At 60.0% G+C, this 16,330-nt stretch overlaps 1 protein-coding gene across 25 annotated transcripts in view; it reads right to left on the bottom strand.

Moving 5' to 3' along the window:
- BIN1 (bridging integrator 1) overlaps positions 1-16,330 on the bottom strand; it is a 55,892-nt gene that overhangs the window by 10,291 nt on the left and 29,271 nt on the right. For 8 of the 25 annotated variants that reach the window (XM_043894030.1, XM_043894034.1, XM_043894037.1 and 5 more), the window contains exons 3-11: positions 10,728-10,782; positions 10,400-10,494; positions 9,610-9,705; positions 8,631-8,738; positions 7,768-7,860; positions 4,174-4,259; positions 3,911-3,986; positions 2,437-2,519; positions 1,155-1,199 (exon numbers count right to left, since the gene is read on the bottom strand). In XM_043894030.1, coding sequence (XP_043749965.1) covers positions 1,155-1,199; positions 2,437-2,519; positions 3,911-3,986; positions 4,174-4,259; positions 7,768-7,860; positions 8,631-8,738; positions 9,610-9,705; positions 10,400-10,494; positions 10,728-10,782 — 737 coding nt within the window. The remainder of the gene's footprint in view (positions 1-1,154; positions 1,200-2,436; positions 2,520-3,910; positions 3,987-4,173; positions 4,260-7,767; positions 7,861-8,630; positions 8,739-9,609; positions 9,706-10,399; positions 10,495-10,727; positions 10,783-16,330) is intronic. The other 17 variants (XM_043894035.1, XM_043894039.1, XM_043894046.1 and 14 more) reach the window with 3 other exon arrangements.

Here is a 16,330-nt window from a genome sequence, read left to right as displayed (position 1 = left end):
CCCGCCAGCAGGGCCCGGCTCCCCACCACACCGGAGCGGCTGGCTCCAAGCTTTTGCTCCTGCAGGTCCTCCTAGGAACCTGGGTGACCAGCAGAGGCCACAGGCAGAGGGGATAAGTAAAGGGGTGTCTCATAGCCAGGGTAAAGAGGGAGAAGCCACGTCAAGTCTCAGCACCGACAAGGACAAACGGCATGCACAGCCCACCACTTGGGCGCAAAGGGGCAGAAATAAAAATCTGCGTTGTACTTGCCTGGAGAGACTCTAGAACAGTGCTGACCAAGATCAGCCCCGCCTGGGGGCTGCTTACATTTACGTTTGAAAAGTGAGAGTCGCTCAGCCATGCCTGACTCTGTGACCCCATGGACTATACAGTCTGCGGAATTCTCTAGGCCAGAATATAGGAGTGGGTAGCCTTTCTCTTCTCTAGAGGATCTTCCCAACCCAGGGATGGAATCCAAATCTTCTGCATTGCAGGCAGATTCTTTACCAGCTGAGCCACAAGGGAAGCCCACGAATACTGGAGTGGGTAGCCTATCCCTTCTCCAGGGGATCTTCCCGACCCAGGAGTCGAACCGGGGTCTCCTGCATTGCAGGAGGATTCTTTACCAACTGAGCTATCAGGGAAGCCCATATTTTGTGTTTATATTAAAAACGCAGCTCCTTGGTCACACGGCTACACTTTAAGTGCTCCCCGGGCACATGGGGTGGGCAGACACCGTGGTGGATGGGGCACGTCCAGAAGGACAGACAGAAACTAGGAGCCCTGTCACCCGCCCAGGCTGTCTTTGCCTCCTTAAAGACTACAAATACATCCAGTGTATGAACAAGCACACACACACACACAGCACACAGAGTTCCTACAATTTGGCAGCTGCAGCAACTCTCTCCCCGAGCCTCCCAGGCCTCCCTTCTGGCTGATCCCCCACTCCTGTTCGGGCTGCAGCCCGAGAGGAACATGCTGAGGCGGTCTGCCCACCCTCCCCACCCTCTCCGATTCCCACCGACACCTCTCTGCCCTCTGCCCACCCCAACACACACCACACACAGGAAGGCGGGTTAGGGGTTAGTGGCGCCCTCGGCTGGGCCAGGCGCATGCATGGGGGTCCGGGGGCTGTCCTCGGAGGCCCCCACAGCACAGCACTCCCTACTGGTACCTGTTCTTCTTTCTGCGCAGCCGGGAGAACAGTTTAGCTTTCTTTCTGTGGGGACGGATGGGACGTGGAGGCCTTCACTTGGGGGAAATGAGGATGTGGGACTGGCCTGACCCCTTCCCTCACCGGCAGCCCCTCTGTGCCCAGAGGAAGACTAAGGGCCTAAGCGCCCCCGACTCCCTGGGTGTGCGGAGGCCCCAGGCCTGCCCCCGACTCCTGCTGTCCGAGCCACGGCCTTGGCATCCAGCCCGGCGCCCCGAGGCGGTGCTGACAGAACAAGCAGTGGAAGATGCTCGCTCAAACAGAGCTGGTGAGTGGCTCTTGGGCGGGACAGCACTAGCCACCCTCCCTGCCCGGGTCCGGCCACAGGAGCTCAGGACCCAGGAAGGAGCCGGGTCCTCGGACCAGCACGGGGCCCCGGGAGAAGGCCGCTGGGCTGCCCTGGGGGCCACTCTGGAGTAAGGAGGCTCACAAGCCTCCTCCACCGCCCACCCTCTCCCCGCAGCCCAGCCGCTTCCCAAGGGCAGCCTGGCCCCCACTGCCTGCACGGCCACCCCCTTCAACCATCCTGCGTGTGCCGCCTTGACCTCAGGCAGGAAGGTGACCTGTGAAACAAACGCCCTGGGGCCTTCCCTTCCTGCAGGGCAGCCTGTGGGCCGCTCCCACACTGTGTTTCCAGGGGGAAGTGGGGCAGTGACAGTCACCGAACACTGACTGCCTTCCTCCTCCCCAGTTACCCTGAGAACCCAACGCAACCATCCTGCATGGTCGGTAAGGAGAGCGAGGTGCACTGCCGCGCGCCACGCCATGCTGCGACGCACGGCGCCTTAAGGACAGAGACGAAGGGAAGTCCCAGACTCGCTGTGGTTTTCCCGGGGGCCACGGGCCAGGCGCATCCCCTCCCTCCCTCGAGGCTCCCCCTCAGGGAGCAGGGCTCTCCTCCAGGCAGGAACGAGGACCTCCATGCAGTGAGTGGCGGAAGGGGGCTCCCCGCTATGAGGATCCCCTGAATCCTTCAGTCCCAGCCTGCCTGCAAAGCAGTGGAGGCACCGCTTCTGCTGCTCCCCAGCGGAGGAAGCCAGGCCTGCACTGGGAGAGCCACAGACTGCCCGGATCGCGCCTTCTCAGATGGGACACAGCCAAGGAGAAGGGGCGTCTTCGCCTGCTCCCCTGAGCACAGGGAGGCCAAGGCAGAAAGGCCAAGCCCACAGGGGACCGCAGGAAGACGCCTTGCCCCAGACGACACGTCCCTCCGCCCCCCACCGCCCTCAGGGGAGGCACACACCTAGGCTGGGCCTTGACTGTGAACGTGTTGCTCCCATGCTGCTTCTCCAGACTGATGAGCACATCATTGAGGTTCTGGTTGAGCTGCAGGAAACACAGCAAGCGGGTTGGGTGGGGCCGCCAACCAGCCCCAGCTCCCAGTGACATCCCTGCTTCTCTTCCACCCTAGCCCTGCCCTGTGCCTCTGCCTGGGCCAGGAACGAGCTCTTCTCTCTCCATCCGTGGGAGCTGGGAGCCGGCACACCAACCCCAGACAGAAAACAGAAGAGGAGGAGGAAGTGGGCTGCACTGCCTAGCAGTCACGGTTTCTGGGGACCATCTCTTTCTTCTTTCTACTTATAGGCACTTCCTAAAATGCCACATAAAGCTTGTACTGTTTTGTTTTGCAAGGGTTTTTTTTTTTTTTTTTCCAATTTTGCAAATTAACTGTTGATCCTAATTGCTGAAGTCATTTGCCAAGATGCTTTCAGGCCCCGTTACAACTGACAGAGATTTCACCAAAAGCACCAGCAGGATGAGGGACTGACCCCATGCATCTTGTGGTTCTGCTCACTGAAAATATTTCCCTCTCCTTCAGCCACTAGGAAGCCCAGAGTTGAATTTTCCTCCTGACTTTACAAATATTTTCTTCCCAAAACACGTCTCTATTTGTTTTTTTCTTTTAATTTTTCACAAGTTGTCTCATACTGAAGGGAAGAAGGAAAAGTAGGAAGGAAAAGGAAAAAAAGGAAAACTCATGCAGGAAACAATACTCAGGGTGGTCCCCCAGGACAGGCCCCAAGGTGGCCAAAGCCCTCTTCCTGTCCTGGGCCTGGAATCCCCCATGACCTATAGCTTCATTCTTCTGGGCCCTGGAGACAGTCAGGCCCACCCATGGCACAGGGAAGGAGGAAGTTGCCAACATGAGGTTTTTACAACTCAGCTTTGCAGTTTAACTGCCATATTCATCAAAATGAAAATAATACAACATAGGAATTTAAGCTAATCAGACCCCATCTTACATCAGATTCCAGTAGATAAGGCAAATCTGCTTTAATGTCTTAAGGAATATTTTTAAAAAATTATAATTGGAAAAATTTTAGTAATTTATTTATCATCAGCCTACAAATTGGGAAACCACCACCATTTTCTAACACTGAGCTCGCTGGGCCAAGGCTGCCTGAGAGCATGTCTCCAGTTTGAGGGCCGCTGGCCCTGCCCAGGCAATGAGACTAGACCTGGGAGCAGGACAGGGGCTAGGGTGAGACCCGTGGGGCTGGCTTGCAGCCTCCCAGTGCACCCAGCAGCTCCTACTGGGCCCTGACCCTGTTCCTCAAGGGCAGGGGCTCAGAGGGGGCGCTACGGTGACCTGTGTCTCTAACCCCAGCAGGGAAGAGGAAGCCGGGCCCCGCAGTGCCTCTGACCCTGTCCCTTGCAGGTGGAGCATGGCCCTGGGTGGGTGGGTGGGATGCGGGGGAGGAAAGGGACCTACCTACCTTACTCATTTCCTTGTGGAAGTTTTCCTCCAGGCCCGCAATGCTCTGAAATGTGTTGACATAGAAACCCACACGGCTGCAGGACAGAGGTAAGAAGGGCCAGGTGGATTGCAGGTCAGGGTGGTCTGCCCAGGAGAGCCACGCGGGCGGCTGGACCTCCGCCCTCACCAGCCCCAGCCCCAGGAGGGCATGGAGCAGAGCAGCACAGCCCTGCAGCCTCCAGAGAGTGGCCGAGGCTCTGCCTGCCCCCTCCCGCCCCTCACCTGTTCCACAGGGATGGCAGCTCCTCCTGCAGATCCACATTCATCTCCTCAAACACTTTCTGGGCTTTGATGAGCTCCTCCTCGGCCTGGGGGGTGGGATGGGTCATTTCCCTCTGCAGGGCCTGCATCCCAGCCAGCCCAGGCCAGGCCCCCACCGAGACCTACTCTCCCCAGTGCACTGAAACCAGGGCTCCGGCCGTGGACGCCTGGGCAGACCTCCCCGAGTCCCTCCCCCACGCCCCGGGGGTGCTCCGGGCAGGGGCCGGGAGAGCAGCCAGGGCCAAGGAGAGAGGCCCCATGTGGTCCAGCGCCCCAGGGGGACCCGAGGAAGGAGGGGAGCACAACGCGCCGGCGCCAGCCAAGGGGACAAGGGGGCAGAGGCCCAGGAAGGCCACAAGGCCCCAGACCAGCCAGGTGGGGTCCTGTCCACTCACGCTGGAGCCCCTCTCGGGCTAAGTGTCTGCTGGCTGCCCAGCTCCCTGGTCCTGGCCGCGCCAGCCCCTCTGACTCTTCCTTCCCCTTTCCCAGGGCCGGCCCCTACTCAGTCTCCACCACCAGGCTGACTTCACCTCCATGGGAGCTTTCCTACCTTCTCCTCTGACCCTTCCCCAACAGAGGCAGGAGCTCGGGGACATGCAGAAAGGCAGGGGAGAGGGCAGGCCAGGAGGGGGCTGGGCTGCCAGGCAGGCTGCCTGTGCCCACTCCCAGGGCCAGCCCGCACCCTCCAGGCCTGCACACACACACACCAGTTGGTGGCACTCAGGCCCCAAGGCAGAATCCTAGAAAGGCGGGAGCTGGGCGGAGGGTGGAGGTGAGTCACAGACCCCGGCCCCAGAAAGCGCTCTGCTGGCTCATTCTGGAGAGCGCTGCAGGAAATAGTGACTCAGGGGGGTGACTTGGATTCAGGGTCTGAGTCACAGCCCAGGAACGTGGTGGCCTCGCCCAGGAGAAAACTTCCCTCCAGCAGCCTCATGTTCTCAGGCCAGCTGGCCTGAACGCCAAACTGCTGCAGAACACACCAGAGCTGCCCGTCCAACTGAAGCCCACCCGGCTGTCCACGCAGCTTCAGGCACCAGGGTCAGCCCACGTCTCGTCCTAGTCCTTCTGCGTCTGGCCCAGCCAGGATGACTAGGGAACCGGAGGAGAGAGGGGCCACCACGCTCCTGACTCCATCACCTTCAGGTTGTTGGAACTTGCTATGCTGAGCAGGAGCATCTCATCTAACTTTTTAAAATCTCATTTAAAAATTAAAGGGAGCATAAGAAATCAAAGAAATGCTTCTAAATATGCATGCCTCTGGCCACGCCTAGAATGGATCAGACCTGGGGTGCCCTCCAGGCCAAGAGCCAGATCATCCCTGCCTTAATTCTCTGAGAACCCCAGTGCCTGATGGGGGCTACCACCCCCAAAACAGTGACTCCCACACTTCCAGACGCCAGAGCCCCCACACTGTCATGTGCACTTCCCATTCAAGTGCCCACTGGACAGTTCAAGTCCCACATCTTCCAGGACACTGACCTCCCTGGCTTCCATACCCACGGAGATCAACCCCTCTGGTCCCCACGATGCCGGTCCTAACTCCCCGAGTGGACAAGCCTGGCCAAGACGGTGAGGATGGCACAGCAGTTCATAGCTGGACACCAAGCCCTGTCCACGGAGCTCAGCAATGCTGCTGAGGACAGGGTGCCTTCGTTTTAGAGTTCCTAGAAGTCAGGGCCTATCCTTTATTTCCTTTGAGTCACATTCTTCATATTCTGGCTCTTTCAGAAATACCAGGGATGGCAGGAGGTGGGAGGATAGCTGTCCCTTGCTGGGGAGACCATGACACGTGTGGAGAGCAACTTGGAACCAGATCAGGGAACACCCGGAGCTGGCCAGCTCAGGAGAACACAGGCTCGGGAGCTGGTGCTGTCCCTCCAAAGTCGAGTCAGCCAGCAAAGGCAGCCCAGGGCCCCAAGTACTCCAGCTCACTGCCAGCCCCCAGCCAAGGGTGAGGCAGGGTGAGGAAGAAAGAGGAGAGGCTCAGATGAAAACTGGATTCAAATGGGAATGTCAATTTGGCCAAAAGGCAAAACATCTGCCGTCCAACATCCAGAGATGAGATCCCGTGCCCTGGCCTCTCCTGCCAATCCCCCAGGGTGGGGGGTGAAGGTGGGAGATGGGACCCTCCCAGCTGGATCCCCACCCACACCCATCCCAGGAGCCCCAAATCGGCCATGGCCACCACCCCTGGCCCCACGGTCTTCCAGGAGCTTATCCCACTGGACTAAAATGTTCACCTGGCATCCTCCCAAACCCATTTCAGGGAAAATTGTGCAGAAATCCCGGCCCTGGCTCAGTGGCTCCATTATTCCCCCTCCAGCCCGAAGTCCTGGACTCCATAGGCGGGACAGGCCATTCCAGTCGCTCAGCCCTCCTGCAGGCTAACCTAACCCAGGCCATCTCCCCCAGACCCTAAAGAGGTGGGGCTGTTACTCAGTGCCTCTAAAGTCAGCCCACAGCTCTGGCCTAAAAGAAATCAGGCAGCAGGATGAATAAGAAATTGGGCCGCGAGCCCATGCTAAACCCAGCGCTCTCCACATCACAGGTATTCAATACACGTGAGTTGAAGATGATGAAATCAGAAGTGGCCCAGAAAACATGGGCAGCTGCCTGCATAGAAACCCAGCCTCCTCAGTGGGGCCTGTCTCCTGCCCCCTCCCAGGACCACGAAGTGCTGCTGCAGTCAGAACCACGAGGCTCCCTCTCCCAGGGCACTGTGTCACAGTCCTGACCAGGGCCCAGCCCACTCCAAAGTGTTGCCAGGATAGTAGTATCACTTTTGCACAGAGAGCCTCCTTCAGGAAGCCCTCTGGGATCACTGTGATACAGAATGCTTGCCCTCCGTGGAACTCGCAAAGAGCCAGTCCTTTCAGCCCCAGGTCTCAGTATCCCAGCCAGACGGAAGAGCCTTCTCAGTGTCCCCCAGGGGCACCCCAGGGCCTGTAGGTCCAAGGGTCACCATGACTCTGGCCAATTGTGGCAGGACCACCCACAGGGACCCCCAGTCCAGGGAGCTAGGATAATGACCCAGGGCTTGAGGTGGGTGAGCCCTGACTCAGTCATTAAACGGCTCTGGGAGCTGGGCAGGAGATTCTGCCTCTCTGGACCGGTTTGTCTCCTCAGTAAATGCAGGTTAACCTCACAGTTCTTATGAGGTTCGAAGGAATACGCAATAAAGACACCACATCTGTCCCGGCAAGAGCCCTCACAGAGGACAGAGTCTGAGGCTTTCCTGGGCTCCTGGAGGCTAGGATTTCACAGTCGGAGCCGGGATGACCAGAGGTCCAGGCTCTAGGACAGAGACGGGCCCATTCCAGGTTAACCAGAGCCCGGGCCCCCATCCGCATCCTCCTTTGACCTCAGCTCTCCAAAGCAGGAGGTCTCCCAGCAGAGACATTTGAAAACACCCCTGCCTCCCAACCGGGGAAAGAGTCGCGCCCTCCCCCACTCCCAGTGGGGCTGGGCAGACGGGCACCCAGCACCACCCAGCGCCAAGGACAGGATGACAGACCAGAAGGCGCCAGCGCGTGCAAGGTTAGAAGCCGGTGTCACCTGATTTCGGAGCAGGTTAGTTTGGGCTACGAGATGAGCCTGCAGTTTGCCTTGGCACCACTGGGGGGCGGCTTTCTCAAGCAGCGAGACAGGCTAGGGGTGGGGAGGGGAGGTCAAGGCCAAGGAGAGGAGAGAGAGGAGGGAGACCGGGAGAGAGAAACAGACAGACGTTAAACACCACATCCCAACGTCTCCAGGGCAGTGACGGAGCCCTGCCTCCCTCCAGAGGGCCAGCCCCCCACAGCAGGCAAAGGCCCCTGAGGCTGAGAATTAAGGGGAGCCCCGGGGAAGGCGGAGAAGTGGGTGAAGTCCAGCTGCAAAGCAGAATATGAGAATCGTTAGCAAGGGCAGAGGGACTCAGCAAGCAGGTCCTGCCCTGGGGGCGCTCACCGGGGGGGGGGGGGGGTGGGGGGGGGGAAATGTGGGTGCAACACCCCCCACCCCCACCCCGACCCGGCTTGTTCCAGCTGAGACAGGTTCACATCGGATCCCGTGACGGAATTCCACTCGGAGCACACCAGGCCAGGAGGGGCTGGGCCAGTGAAACCCAAGCCAGGCCTGCTCTCATCCTGGAAAGCGGCCTCCGAACAGGCGGAGGGGCCGGGGGACGGGCCAGGAGGGGGCCCCACCCATCAGGCCCACGAGGCCTCCCACTCACTCGCCCTGTGACCCGTGACTCGGGACTAGTCAGCGGCTGTGAATCCCTCTGCAAAGGGGACCGAGGATCCCTGTTCGCTGGGGCGCAGGGACAAGCCTGCAGAGGGCGTGGTGAGCCAGCACAGGAGCAAGGCTCCCTGGGGGCTTGGGCCCCCTGCAGAGACTCCCAAGGCCTCTCCCCCAGCCGCCACCACCGCCAGCCTTACCTTAGCAATTTTGGCTTCATCCTTCTTTTTGGCGGTTTGAAGGGACTCGTAATGGTGCCGGGCACTGTCGTAGTCCACCAGCTTCCGCCCGCGCTTGGCGATGCGTGACTGGAGTACGGAAGGAGGAAGCGGCTGAACGCTTCAGCATGACGCCCGTGCTGAGACGCTGGCCCGGGCAAGGGGGCCTGGATGAACCCAGAGGGCTCATGGCCGCCGACCCCAGGCTCAGCAAGTCTGTCTCACAGATGCCTGAGACACTCGCGTTAACATTTCTGGCAGCAAAGAGCTCACCCCTCAAGGCTTCTCTCCTCCTGAGCCACCCCATCAGCCTCGCTTCCACACTCCCTGTAAAACTCCTTCAGGAGCATTTGCACTGCGGGGCCGGGAGCCAGCATGGAGTGTGAGCCCTCCAGAGGAGCGGCCCAGCACCGCGGTCACTACCTGAGCTCTAGACAACTCTGCCTGTGTGTCGGGGGCACCTGGGGCCCCAGCTGCCTCCTTGGAGATCCTAACACACTGACAAGTTCTAACTCACCTGCGCCCGGCAAAGGCAGCTGGCGTTTTGAACACGCGCAGTCACACAGATACACCCAGATAAGAGGCAATGCACACAATGACACACAGTTTCCCTTCCAAGCACAGAGAGTCCAATACAGGGCATACAACGCCCAGGCCTTCCAGCCCCGTCATACACTTCGTCAGCCCTAGAGTCACTCCACAGTTACACGGCCACACACGTACATGCTCCACGAGGTCTCTTTCCATAGCCCGGAGACCCACAGGGACAGGGTTTCCAGCTCAGAAAGGCCCAGGCCTGGGGACTGGAAGGCTAGCCTCAGAGGGAGCAGCCCCGGAGGGTGAACTGGGAGGCAAAGGGGAGGCCTGCCTTCAGCCCTGGGCTGCCCGCACGCCCCCACCTCCTGCTCCCTGACACAGGCTGCCAGGCTGCAGCAGGGTGGAGGGCCAGAGCACCGCTCACCTTGATGTCAGGGAACTGGCCCAGGTACGTGTCCATGGTCAGCAGCGCCTGGTCCACCAGCTTCTGGTGGTAATCCATCCAGAGCAGGTCATTGTTCTGCAGAAGGCGAGAGCGCAGGAGTGGACACCGGTGGGGCTGGGCTGCGGCAGGGCCAGCTCGCCCCTCCCAGGGACCCAGGGGCCAGCCCCGTCGCTTCACAGCTGGGCGGCACCTCAGAACCTCAGACTGGTGTTGGTGTTGGTGGTTTAGTTGCTAAGTCATGTGCGACTCTTGCAACCCCATGGACTACAGCTTGCTGGGCTCTTCTGTCCATGGGATCTTCCAGGCAAAAATACTGGAGTGGGTAGGCATTCCCTTCTCCAGGGGGTCTTCCCGACCCAGGAATCGAACCCGGGTCTCCTGCATCGCAGGCAGATTCTTTGCCAACTGAGCAATGAGGGAAGCCCAACCTCATCTATAAAACGGGGTCACAACTCCTGCCTTTTCACAAGGTGACCTTGAGGATCAGATACGCCCATGGCTGGTAGGGCCAGGGAGGGAGGCTTCCTGGGCCAGGCGTTACAACTCAGAGAGGAGAGATGCCTCCAGACACCACAGGAAATGCATCTCAGCATGAGGGTGTGTCAGATGAGCAAAATGACCCCCAGAGAGGGGAGGGGACTTGCCCAAGAGCACGCAGCATGTAAGAACCGGAAGGGCTGTTCCCAGAGGGTGCAGGGTACCATGGGCAGCCAGCTGAGGTCAGAAGGCTCCCCAGGGGAAGGACCAAGGCCACTGGGCCCACACTCACCTCAGCGATTTTGCTTGCTTCATCCCTGCCAGGCCAGTCGGGCTCGTACACCTCCTGCAGACACTCGTTCAGCTTCTTGGAGGCCTCATGCATGGCTGGTGGGCAGACAGGCCACACTGCAGGCAGGGCTGGGGGCGGGGGGGGGGGGGGGGCGGAGGGGCGGGGCGCAGGGGGTACCCTTGCCCCCACCCCTGAAGGCCCAGGAGGTATGTGGCCATATCAGACAGCCCTGCTCCCCTTCCCAGCTCTGTGTCTGTCAGCTCCACGTGGGGAAGGCCCCTCTCTGTGTCCCAGGAAGCCCACTGGTCCAGCCGGGTCTGTCCCTTACCTTTGACTGAGGCCAGGTATGTCCGGAGGTCCTTCTGCAGGCGGGTGCCCTCGGTCTACAAAGAGAGAGACGAGGAGAAGGGGGGGCCTGGAGCACAGCCCACACCTGCCCCCTGCCCCTGCACCCTGTGGACGCCTGCCACGGATGGGCTGTCCACTGCAAAGCATCAGGGGCCTACGGGAGACCAGATAGGAAAACACTCCGGGTTTGGGGTACGGCGGCTACTGCCTCTCTGGCCACAGACACACACTGAGCTTCCACCTTGGGAGCCCCGTTCCTGAAGGGACATTCAGCTTCTCTCCTAGGCACTATCCTCAGCCCTGGAAGGAAGGCAGCAAGACAGGGACCCTCCACCCTGCACGACACACTGGAGCACAGCCCGTGGGTATGACGGGACCGGCGGCTGGCAAGCCTGCCCTCGGGCAACCATGAGCCAGGGGACCGACAAGCACAGGAAGATGATGGGGGTACAGGGACCACCCAGCCCTGGTCCTGAAAGCCTGGGTTCTGCCTGAGGCCAGCTGGCTCCCAGCACATCCCACCGGAGATGAGGGGCCTGGGGCAGGCCTTTATAGGGTCAGGAGGTCTCTGATGGACAGAGGACGACCCAGTGGGGAGAGGAGAGATCCAGAAGGGGAGGCCTTTGACAGGAGTGCAGAGAAGGGTGGGGTCATGTCCAGGCCTCTCAGGACACTGGCCCTGTTGAGAGGGAAGATGCAGGGGAAAGGGAAGAGGGGGGAGTGGCCCAGGGAGTGAAGCCCTCAGAGCTAGGAGGGCAGCCCCAGGGGCTCCCTGGAGCAGGAGGGCCAGCAGAGAGGTGAAACCACAGGCGCAGCCTCAACTCCCTCTGGCATCAGCAGGAGGCAGGAGCGGGAAAGCTGAGCTCCAGGTGTGAGGACGGGTGAGCTGGTTGAGGCCAGCAAGCCAAGTGAGACTCCCGCGAGGGAGATGCTGAAGTTTCCAGAAGCCGTGTGGAATGCAGGAGAAAGCACACACAGGCTGTGGGGCTGTGGAGACCCAGACCTGTCCCTTACTAGACACATGCGTGTTCAGGCACTTCAGTCGTGTCCAACTCTGGGCGACCCCATGGACTGTAGCCCGCCAGGCTCCTGTCAGTGGAATTCTCCAGGCAAGAACAGTGGAGTGGGCTGCCATTTCCTTCTACACACTAGACATGGAACCCTAAGAAAGTTACTGAACCCCTCAGAGCCTCGTCTCCTCATCTGTCAGCCGGGTCAAATGACGGTGGCCTGGGAGACCACAAGCAAGGTGCATGGAGCGCCTGCAGGGCACCTGGCCCATCGCAGGTGCTCGGGGACGTGGCTGCAGGGAGCCGGAAATGGCTTCACGGTGGCCATGTGAAGAGCAGCCTCGGAAGGTGGGCTCTACCCTGGGCAGCACGATGGGTGGGGAGGGAGACACAAGGGAGCCAGCCTCTGGAGCGCCGTGAATGGCTGAGCCTGGGGCTGACCTCCCGGAGTCCCCGCCGGCCCACGCCTCAGTGACATCTTGTGTGGAAGTCCTGCTCTCTGAGGGAGGCTTAAACAGACCATGGCAGCAAGCCGTAGTCCCAGGAGATCTGCGCCCCTACAGAGCTCCACCTGCCAGCCTGGAGCTCCTGCCTGAGACAAAAGTGGCCTCCACCCTTGCTGGTCAAACAACGCCCCTGCCGAGAGCAGGCCTGGATGCGGGCCCCAGGCATGGGCCCACCCCAGCACCCTCAAATCTCTGCTGTCCCCCTGCAAACAGGGCCCCTCCTCCTGGCCAGAGTCCTCTCATCATGCCCCGAAGTCCTCAGAGCTGGGGCAATAGTTCCTCACTGGGGCCAGAACATCCCACACATAGCCTCTCAACACCACTGTCACCACCTGAGGAAGAGGAAGCTGAGAGGTTCCGAGACTTGCCAGGATCACACTGGCACAGGGAGAGCTGGTGAGAACTTCCATGGCCTGGGCATGTGGGCCCCAGTTTTCTGAATTAGTCATGACAGGGCCAGGAACACAGGCAGCTGCCTGTTCTTTACGATGAACACAGCCGTGCGACCGCAGACACCACAGAGAGGGCTGCAGGGCGTCACACTAAACACGGAAACCCTCTCCAAAACTCCTTTGGTCCCCACGGAGTGTAAAACCCTGGCCATGGAGGAATCTTCTGAACATCCAAGTTCAAGGTGCGCTGATTAGAGTAGGAAACCAAAGGCCAACCCACAAGCACTCAAACCTCTCTGGAAGCCCATCAGGGATCAATGCGTGGACCCAAGACTGGGGCAAGAGGAAGGGTCTACCCCACTCCCGAGGTAGCCTCCCCAGTCTGAACAATTAAGTGCTGTGGTGGTAGAGATGAGGATTTATGTGTACCTATGATGCGATGCTCTTGTATTCATCCGAGGTCAGACTCTTCCAGACCCAGCTTCTCTTCCCACCAAGCCTCATCAGCTTGCTCCCCTCCCCACTGTCCCCCAGCATCTGTCTGCAAGGCACCCAGAGGAAGGGGTCACCCACAGGGCGGGTTGCTGGGCTTGCCCAGGCTTCAGGCTGTACCAGGGCCCCTTGTGCTTCCCAAACAAGGCCATGCTGTGAGCAGGCACACTGGGCACAGATGTGCAAGGGCCGCCTGGAGCCCTGCCTCCCCTGTGCCAACTGCAGCTGGTCCCCAATGTCAACGTCCCCCCCGGGGGCCCCCAGCCAGCTGCTTCCTCAGGCGGCCCTGGCGGCAGGCTACCCTCCACCCTGGCTCTGAGAAACATCTCTTCGGAGGTCCCTGGGTTCTAACATATGCCTTGCAGAGCAGCTGGGGGAAGAAGAAAGTTCTGGAGTCACTGCCCTCAGCCTGCTCTTCTGGCAGCCCAGGACTAACACCAGGTGTGGCTCCACAAGCTGGCCAGCAGGCACCCCACATCCCCCCATACCTCCCTCCAAAGGCTGGCCCCCAACTCCCTGACATCAGCCCCCATCTTCCCAGGGAAGCCAGGAGGCAGGGAAGTGCTCCCTGCACAGACCCCTCTGGCTCCAGCTGGACTCCTGAGCCTCTGTGGTCAGTGCCAGAGGATCGCCACGTGATAGCCGGGGATGCCCACTTGGAGGAGAGCCCTGGGTGGGCCCTGGAGAATGAGAAGGAACCAGACCTGCCCCATCTCACTGACAAATAGCAACTCTGAGCCCTGGGGAGCCAGGTCTAGGCGGTCCCCTAGGAGGAAGAAGCTGGGCCATCTGGAGGACCCAGAATGGCCCCCAAGGATCTGAGCTGGATTTAAAGCACTTGGGCGGGTGAGAGTGAGTGAGCCCTCCAGGGCTTCACAGAAAGGACAGGGCCAGGGAGGCCAGACCTAAAGTTGAGTAGGCCCAGAGGGGCTATGCAAACTGGGTCCCTGTGAAAGCAGGCAATGGGAAAGCAACTCACCCCCTCTCGTAGGGTCTACCCCCAGTGGAAGGGGTGGGAGACTCATGTCCTTGAAGCCCAAACTCCCTGCCATCCCTGGCCCTGACTAGCGCTGGCCCACTAGGCTGGACGTTCCCAGATGAAGAACAGGGCTCCCCATGCTCAAGCTTCACCTCGCCCTTCCCAGGGCTCCCCAAGCCCTGCAGCTTTCTGAATTCACTTTCCTGAGAAGAGTGATACTCACTTAGTAACCCTTTCTAAATCCTGAACCTCAACCCCAGGCCCCAGTCACCCCCACACACCAATCAAATCCAGAACTGTCCAGTTGCCCTAACTCCTAAGGGAGGGTTACCCAGAACCTCAAACGAGACCTCATATTTGCCCACTCCTGCTTCTACCCTCAGCCCCTGAGAAGCTGACCACACCACCCAATCTGCAGGCAGACAGAGCACCAGCTCAAATGACCACCCATATCCACAGCCAGGGAGCCAAAAGCACTGGCTATCTTTAGCCCTAGCCTCACTCCCCAGCTGCTCTGGGCAAGGATCAGTGACTGCTTGCCAAGAGCCAGGGACCCAGAGGGGACTTCAGTGTTCTTCTTCAAGCCTCCACTTTGAAGGTGAGCAAACTGAGGCCCAAGGGGCAAGTGGTCACCCAGAGCCAAACAAGCAGTCTCTGCTACCAGCTTTGAAACACCTCCCATTACTGGCCTCAGGGGACAAGCAGCCATGGGGGCGCCCAACCCTGCTCTGAGGAGCCCCTCAGTGGAGCTTCTCTGGCAGGTGAGGGTGACCTGGCCCTGGGCCCTCTCCCAGCACGCTCCCCTACGCTCTCCCAGAACGCACACTTGCCCTATCCCAGCATGCCCTCTGATCCTCTCCCAGCATGCTCCCCAGTCTTCCTACCATCATGCTCCCCAGCCTTTTCCCCGCATACTTCCCAACCTTCTACCAGCATGCTCCCCAGTCTTGTACCACCATGTCCCCCGGCACTCTCCCAGCATGCTCCCAGGCCTTCTCCCAGCATGCTCCCCAGTCTTATACCACCGTGTCCCCCGGCCTTCTCCCAGCATGCTCCCCAGTCTTATACCACCATGTCCCCCAGCCCTCTCCCAGCATGCTCCCTGGCCTTCTCCCAGCATGCTCCCTGGCCCTCTCCCAGCATGCTCCCCAACCTTCTACCAGCATGCTCCCCAGTCTTGTACCACCATGTCCCCCAGCACTCTCCCAGCATGCTCCCCGGCCTTCTCCCAGCATGCTCCCCAGTCTTATACCACCATGTCCCCCGGCCTTCTCCCAGCATGCTCCCTGGCCCTCTCCCAGCATGCTCCCCAACCTTCTACCAGCATGCTCCCCAGTCTTGTACCGCCATGTCCCCCAGCCCTCTCCCAGCATGCTCCCCGGCCTTCTCCCAGCATGCTCCCCAGCCTTCTCCCAGCATGCTCCCAGCCTTCTCCCAGCATGCTCCCCAGTCTTGTACCGCCATGTCCCCCAGCCCTCTCCCAGCATGCTCCCCGGCCTTCTCCCAGCATGCTCCCCAGCCTTCTCCCAGCATGCTCCCAGCCTTCTCCCAGCATGCTCCCCAGTCTTGTACCACCATGTCCCCCGGCCCTCTCCCAGCATGCTCCCTGGCCTTCTCCCAGCATGCTCCCCGGCCTTCTCCCAGCATGCTCCCCGGCCCTCTCCCAGCATGCTTCCTGGCCTTCTCCCAGCATGCTCCCTGGCCCTCTTCCAGCTGCTCCCAGCCACAGGCCAGTGGGTTGTCAGAGTTTTTCAAAGGAGGCCCCTTCTCCCGGGGGTTCCCTTCTAGTCACAGAAGCATTGGTGGGTATCTTCTGTGCTTTCTGAGGCCTCAAATGTAGGCCAGAAGTAGGAAGCGGCCTGGTCCCTCCCAGCCCCCAGTCTAGGCCCACCAGCCCCTTTCCTAGCAAAGCTTAGATCCTGACCTCACTGCCAACACCCACGCCCATTCCTGTGGCCTCTTCTGGCCTCCATTCCTGTCTGTCACTCACTGGGACTGGTGTGCAGAAGCCACAGAGCCATGGCCCAGCTCTCTGTCCCTGCTTCCTTGGCCTTTCCCAGGGAGGAGAGAATCACCAGAGTCATTTGACTCCCAACTTCTACTGTCTTCAGATACAGTCACCAAAGTGGCTTATTCTAGACTTAGCAGATCTGAGAGGGGAATGTCTCAGGTACAACTCAGTTAAGGTATTTAGAGCCCTTTGG

The sequence above is a fragment of the Cervus elaphus genome, chromosome 33, assembly GCF_910594005.1.
Source record: "Cervus elaphus chromosome 33, mCerEla1.1, whole genome shotgun sequence".
Classification (NCBI taxonomy): domain Eukaryota; kingdom Metazoa; phylum Chordata; class Mammalia; order Artiodactyla; family Cervidae; genus Cervus; species Cervus elaphus.
The sequence above is the reverse complement of the archived record's forward strand: the minus strand, read 5'-3'. Positions and strand labels throughout refer to the sequence as shown.